The sequence below is a fragment of the Nicotiana tomentosiformis genome, chromosome 7, assembly GCF_000390325.3.
Source record: "Nicotiana tomentosiformis chromosome 7, ASM39032v3, whole genome shotgun sequence".
Lineage (NCBI taxonomy): Eukaryota > Viridiplantae > Streptophyta > Magnoliopsida > Solanales > Solanaceae > Nicotiana > Nicotiana tomentosiformis.
This window is the reverse complement of record NC_090818.1, coordinates 109,911,150-109,918,564: the sequence shown is the minus strand read 5'-3', so window position 1 is coordinate 109,918,564 and position 7,415 is coordinate 109,911,150. Positions and strand designations below refer to the sequence as shown.

At 30.9% G+C, this 7,415-nt stretch overlaps 1 protein-coding gene across 1 annotated transcript; it reads right to left on the bottom strand.

Annotated features, from left to right (window-relative positions):
* Positions 1-2,910: 2,910 nt before the first annotated feature.
* Positions 2,911-5,262, bottom strand: LOC104094863 (L-type lectin-domain containing receptor kinase S.4-like). The gene has a single exon (XM_033655785.2). It carries the CDS (start codon positions 5,220-5,222, stop codon positions 2,997-2,999), a length of 2,226 nt encoding a protein of 741 aa, XP_033511676.1. The 5' UTR covers positions 5,223-5,262; the 3' UTR covers positions 2,911-2,996.
* Between the last annotated feature and the right edge of the window lie 2,153 nt (positions 5,263-7,415).

Below are 7,415 nucleotides of genomic sequence, written 5' to 3'. Positions count from 1 at the left end.
AAATAGATAATTGAAAATAAAATTTAAACAAAAGCTTCAAAATTTTATGGTCAAACAGAAACAGGAGCTAGTTATAAAATCTTTATTGGCTTGACCACAGGTTTCCAAGCCATGTTGCAGTAAGTGCGACCACAAAGAACAAGTGAATGAACCATCTCATAAAGTTTAAAAGTTTTTAAAATGAAATATTTTTATTTATTTAGTTTAGGTCGACAAGTATGCTCTCTCACGTGCGAGTAAAATTTTTTAAGCTAAAAAATGAACATTTTTGTTAATCGTGATGGCGAGTTCCACTTTACCATATTTGTAAGATTTTCTCTTTCCTATTTAACTTATTTGAGATTATGGTATAAATTCCATTCGTTCACTTTTATTTTGCATGTATATTAAAAATAGATTTTTATTTTTATTTATCATTTTATGCATATTAAAAATTATTTTTACTTGTCATTTTAAATTATTTTCTCAAATCTAATAAAATATGTATTAATTAATACAAACATAAATTATACACTTTATTTATTATTTTTTAAGAGACTTAAAATGTCAAAACGGGTAAAAATTAACGGACAGAGTAATTATTTCTATTGTTGTGATGTGATGGTAACACTGAATGCGGAATTTTGTCTGCTTTGAAGTTTGAACCATATGAAGTGTCCGATCCAAAAGCTTTAAATGTTACAGAGAAAAAAGTTTCATTTATTTATTACTGGTCGGCACCACAAAAGAATTTACTAAAGTCCACGTTGGGTAAACTTTTCTACTCACCACTAGAAAGAGAGATCAGGTATGCTTTTCCAAGATTTTATTTTGAAGTAGGAAAGAGGGCTGATGTTAAGAAATCAAGGCCAAATTCATTTTCTGCTTATGGAGTTTAACTGGTACGAAATTTAAGAAATAAAAAAATATCTTTGAAACTTGAGATTTAAAACAAGCCTTAGAAATTTCTTTGGTTATAATTATCTCATTAAGAATATACTGAAAAGTTTAAAGATACACTTTTTAAAAATATAGATGTGTCAATTTTTTTTAAGATAAACTAAAAAGAAAAGAAGGGATAAATTAGGATAGAAAGAGTATGATTTTACCTTTTTTCCGTTTATGTCCATTGGCATCAGATAGGCACAATGCTAATTGCATAGATATATTAAAGTATGACGGCATTTCTAACTTCTCAATATGATAAAACGTCGTGGCGGTGTTCATGGTTCGGTTTGGATCGGTTTTTCCCTAAAAAGAAACTAAATCAAGTAAGTCAGTTTTTCAAATATTGGAACCAAACCAAACCAATTAAGTCTGATTTTTTATCGATTCGGTTTTTGTCGGTTTTTTGGTTTTTTCGGTTATTTATCGGTTTTTTCTTAAATATGAGACATACACTACCAAACGCATATTACTTCGACTACATTTTCAACGTAACACTATCAAACTAATTGCTTTTTGAGAAATCTATCATTTACCAAGATATATTGATAATAATTGACTCAAATAGTGATGAATAATTTAATTACTCAATTAAAAATTAATTATTTTTAACATGATATAAATTATTGTACTTAGCAAAAGAAAACTACTGATCAAACTAGAAGGCAAAGAATTAGATTATTATAATAGCAAAGAACTAGACTAAAAATACAAATGACTAATGTGTACCATAAAATTTCAGAAACTTTATATAAAAATATACATATATATAGGTATAATAATAAATTTATATAGCGACCTTTATAGTCGGTTTGGTTCGGGTTTTTTCGGTTATTTTTTTATTAAAACCAAAATCAAACCAAATTTGATCGGTTTTTAAAATTTAAAATAAAAACCAAACCAAACCTAAAAAGTATCGATTTTTTTAGTCGATTTAGTTCGATTTTTCGGATTTTTATGAACACCCTTAAGCGTCACTATCTCTACATTACTTTGTTTTTATTATCTTCTATCTATTCATTGTGAGACTAGTTATATACTAATTATGTGGATTTGGTGATGATTGACGGAGAAACCTCATTTTTCTCATTTCTCCACTAAACCTTTGACATGATATGTGTCACCATATTTTTTTATGTTTCTTGACCAAAAATGTTGGTTACTTTCATAATTCTGGCATAGTTTTATCAAATCTTATTTCATTTCTTAAATGATACTCCCTCCGTTCCAATTTATGTGAACCTATTTGATTGGGTATGGAGTTTAAGAAACAAATGAAGATTTTTGAAATTTGTGGTCCTAAACAAATCAAAAAGGGGCTAGAGTATTTGTGTGGTTATAAAAGCTTCTCATTAAGGGTAGAATTGTAAATTTAAGCTAAATTGTTTCCAAATTTAGAAAAGGGTCATTCTTTTTTAAACGAACCAAAAAGGAAATAAGTTCGCATAAACCGGAACGGAGGGAGTAATAGTCACTGAAAAGAGAAGGACAGAAAGAAGTTAAGAACAAAGAAGATAAAGGTAAAATTGTTGTCATGTGACCAGGTGGTCACAATTTTGAGCGAGGAAATAGTTTCTTGCAGAAATATAGGATAAGACTGTGTACGATAGACCCTTATGGTCCAGTCCTTCTCCGGACTCCAGCTTAGTGCACCGTGCTGTCTTGACATTTAGTATGCGTTTGGACATGAATTCTAATTTATTTTTTTTAATTTGGAATTTAACTAAAATTTGAATTGAAGATGAAGTTGTGTTTGCTTATAATTTTTACAACATATTTAGATGTCTTTTTTTCAACATATTTTGCAACTAAACACTAGCAACCTTCCCATTTTCAATTAAAAAACTGGTTTTTCAAATTTGAAAATGCATTTTCAAGTGAGATTGGAAAAATTGTAAGATTTTGATAACCAAACATTGTTTTCAAAAAAGAATTGCAAAAAAGAAAAAATTTCTTATGTCTAAACGGGCTATTAATGTACTGTGATTTAGCTTTGAACTTTGAAATAATACTATTCATCAGGAGATATTCCTGGAAAAACAAAGAGAATTCTGCACACAACTTCACAATCACTACCTAGGTACTTCTTCAGTAAATAAACATGACATTGGTACAGTAGAAATAGAAACAAATGTACCATCTACATCTCCATTAGCCAAATATGTGTGTCCCCTTGAAGATGCTAATGAATGCAGTTCATTTTCGTCGAATCCAAATCCTCCATTATAAACACCAGGAGCCATTGGAGCATCTGGCATTTCAATTTCACCTTCCAAGTAACTCATCACTTGTCTCATACTAGGCCGCGCTAACGCTTCATTGTTTGAACACATTAATCCCAATTTCAACACCATCACAACCTCACGTTCATTAAATTCGCCTTTCAATCTCTTGTCTATAACATCAAGAGTTTTCTCTTCTCTCATTTTGTTCCACACCATATCAACTAAGACTAACTCCTCAGGCCCTGCCTTTGATTCAATCGGCCTACGCCCACAAACCACCTCAAGCAACAATGCACCAAAGGCAAAGACATCAGATTTTTCTGTAGCCCGTCCTGTTCTTGGCAATTCTGGTGCAAGGTACCCCAATGTGCCTACTACCCTAGTCGTGCACGGGTTTGATCCGTGCTCGTATAATCTTGCTAGTCCAAAATCTCCAAGCTTGGCATTTAACTCACCATCTAGCAACACATTACTAGCCTTAACGTCTCGATGCACCACAACTTGCTCATAACCTTCATGTAAGTATAGCAAACCCGAAGCGACCCCTTTGATGATCTTGAACCTTTGCTCCCAAGACAATACAATTTTAGGTTTATCAAACAAGAAATTGTCCAAGCTCCCATTAGGCATAAAATCGTAGACAAGTAACAGGTCACCACGACGTCTGCACCATCCTACTAATTGAACCAAATTCCTATGACGAAGTCTTCCAATGCTAGAAATTTCAGACACAAACTCGCGCAAACCCTGTTTAGATTCATGCGAAATACGCTTCACAGCGATTTCCATCTTCGAATTTTGTAAAACACCCTTGTAAACTTTACCAAATCCACCAAAACCAAGAAGCTCACTATCCTTAAAACCTCTAGTAGCTTGCTTAAGTTCTTGATAAGAATATCTATGAGGACCAACCTCAAGTTCCCAAGGCTCTATAACATCAGCATTCTTGAATTTCTTGATCAAATAAATAGCAGCTAAGATAGAAATCAAAGCAAAAATAACTGCTATGATTGAGATAGCTAAAATTAGGCCAGTGTGTTTCTTCTTGGGACCAGGTAGTAATGGAAGTGAATCCAAGTCTAGAAATTTGGCTTCACCATTCAACTTAAAACTCCAACCAAAAATATAATGAGAACTGGCAAGCAAACCAGTTGAAGCAGAAAAACCAACATACATATTTTCTTTGAGAAATGGAGAGAGATCTATATGATAAGATATAAGTGGCAACTTGGGTTTTAAAGAAGATCTTGAAAGAGTAATTTTAACCAAGTTTTTAACTGAATCATATTCTACCCATGCCAATATTACCTTCCCACATTTAAGATTCAGATCTTGTTTTACCAAATCATCATCAAAGTAAGCAGCTGCAACAGACATATTAGACCTTAAACTATTGAGGTTGATACCAACATGGTTATCATTAATATCTCCAAACTCAAAATCTTGTACTGTATCAAATTCAACAGCAAATATATGATTAGAGAAGTTACCAACATCAGTAGCATTGAGTAAACCTAAATACTGACTTGGAAGAGCTGTGCTTAAATCATTGGATTGAGAAATGGTAAAAGCAAGTCCATGGCCACCAAGTTTTGGATATTCAGGTACTATAGAAAGAGCAAAACAGGTTGAAAAAGAAAAAGCAGTGCCAGTAATTGAGTTCTTGAACTGAAAAGGTGAAGAATAGAAGGCATGACCCATAAGTCTACTTGTTTCATTGGTCAATTGAATAAATCCATTTTGGCTTATTTCTGCAACTCCACTTAAGGTCATGTTGTTGTTTGGTTCATTGAATCTTGTATAGATAAAGCCATCAAGCTGCATAGAAGGGGAAATGAAAAGGCAGAGTAGTAGAAGACATAAACTGACCATTTCTAAAGGGATTTGCAACATTTTCAGGTCTAATTTCAAGATTTTGTCATAGGTAATAAGATTTGGATTGAAAGCTACAGAAGATTTGAGGAATTTGTTGTAAGAAAGTTGCTTTTTAATGAAAAGGGCAGTTTGGTGTTTGAGAGAAAAGTTATAGAAATACAACCAAACAAGAAGAGTGACATTTATTCTGCAGATCATGTACTGTTTTTGGACTGCACTATTATAGTGGCTATGTTTTACTCTCTGTTTCAGTTTAGGATGTATTTTGAGTTGGCACGAGTTTAAAATAAAAAGGCTTTTTTAAATATATGGTCCTAAAAGTTTAAGGGGTAAAAATTTTGTGGGGTTATGATATTTTTGTAACTATAAAAGTTTCTTATTAAAGATAAAATAGATAAAATAAAAAGTTTAAAGTAAAATTATTTTTAAACATAAAAATATGTCTTTTTTTTAATAAACTAATAAGAAAAGTATGTTATTTAAATTGAAACAAATAGAATATTTATTTTTAGAAACTGGTAGGTTGTTATGACGTGACGCCATATGCCAGACTTCACTAAAGTTTTTCTTTTTCTATGTAAAACCGCGGCGGATGGAGTGTATAACCTACTACTTCAACTGTATTTCCAATATAAAAAATAGATATACATGAAGAAATACGAAAGTTATATTGAATATTTAATTTTGAACCTATAGTGGTAATAGTATAATATGTTTAGTATTAAAAACCTTAAAATTGATTTGCCTCGTCTGGTGACAAGGTTTGGCATGGACCTCTAGCTTGTATTAATATTAGTAACCAAAACTAAATACATAGATAATATTTATTCTTTAACGGAAAGAAAGAAATACACAAAGGATCGTTTGGTAGTATGTATAAGAATAATACTACATAGGAAAATAATATTGTAATTAGTAATGTGAGGATTAATTATGTTGGAATTATTTCTTATCAACAATTTGGTTTGGTATATTAAATATTTTGAAATGGTTGTTTTATCGTTTTACATGCTTATACATGTATTAAAATCAAGGTATTGCTAATGTCATTATTTGTTATGTATAAGAATAGTATTGAATAGAGTGCATAACTAATACAAATATTAATTATACATAGGTTAAAAAATACTATCAAATAAAAGATTAATAATAAAAAACTACTATATTTTTTATTTTTCCTAATGTATCCTATAAACGATAGGGTCAATTGATTTTTTGGCTCTTTATAAATTTATTTTTAGTTTTATGACCTTACCTTTTTTTTTTTTTTTACATATGAAAGATTTACTTTTACACATAAAAAATCTAAAAAGATTATTTTCTTAAATTTAAAATTATAAAAGAGCATGATATACGAATAGCACTAAAGGACCCATAGTGCATAAAAGAAAACTAGAGTTCCCATTTCACTTTTGTCTATTCACGTGGGTTCCAATAAGAGACTACACAAAATTATGCCTTAATTTGCAATAATTGTTTCTCCCGGCAAACTTGATTTTCCTAGAAAGTAGTAGAAATATTAGATAAACAGTAGATTATCTTCTGTTTTTTCCAGAAGTTTCCTGTTTCTTGAAAGAAAACTAAGTGGGAAATTTGGTATTCCAAGAATAGCTACATTCAGTGTTTATGTACTTCCCTTGTTAAAATTGCCAAAAATGCCAACTGGACAATTATGCTGTCTTTTTTGTCCCATTCTTTTGCATTTTTTCTCCAAAATAATTTCTCGGAAGGTTTTGTATTTCATACACAAAAAACCAAATTTACCAAGTTGAAAACTCAAGAATTAAATGTATTATTGGAACCTTAGATGGTTTATTACGGCATCATTCCACAGGTAATATACAGCAGAAATTACCACATGTAAAAGGAAATCAAGTGGAGAGGAATCTTTAATTTTAAAATGGCAAGAATATTTAAATCAAAAGCTGCCTAGGTTCAGGATCACTTTTTCTGTTTAATAATGGATGGGTTTGCCCCAATCCTACCCAAGTTTGAACAGAACCAAATTTAAGAAAAAAAACATGACATTATAGTAATGTATATTTGCTATTAATATAATCACCACATAACTTGGTATCAAGAAACTCCAAATTCATTCATCATTGATTCATTTCTGTAACAGGTTGCCACTTACTTAGTGGGACTAAGAAAAAGCTTGGGGCCAAATCCTTTTTTCTGGATTCAAAAGAAACAGAAATTCCATTAAACTATTAGACTTGGTTATTCAATTATGATAAAGTAAAGCATACTGCGAAAAAGAGGCAAGAAAATCAAGAAAATATAGAACATCAAATTTTAACATGGAAAACCCTTCAATCGAAGGTAAAAATTACGGGATCACAAAGATCCAAAAAACTCCACTATAACAATAAGAGGGTTACAAAAGTTATT

What these genes read in the sequence shown, in the direction of transcription:
- LOC104094863 (XM_033655785.2), bottom strand. Translation starts at nt 5,222, where the DNA reads ATGATCTGCAGAATAAATGTCACTCTTCTTGTTTGGTTGTATTTCTAT.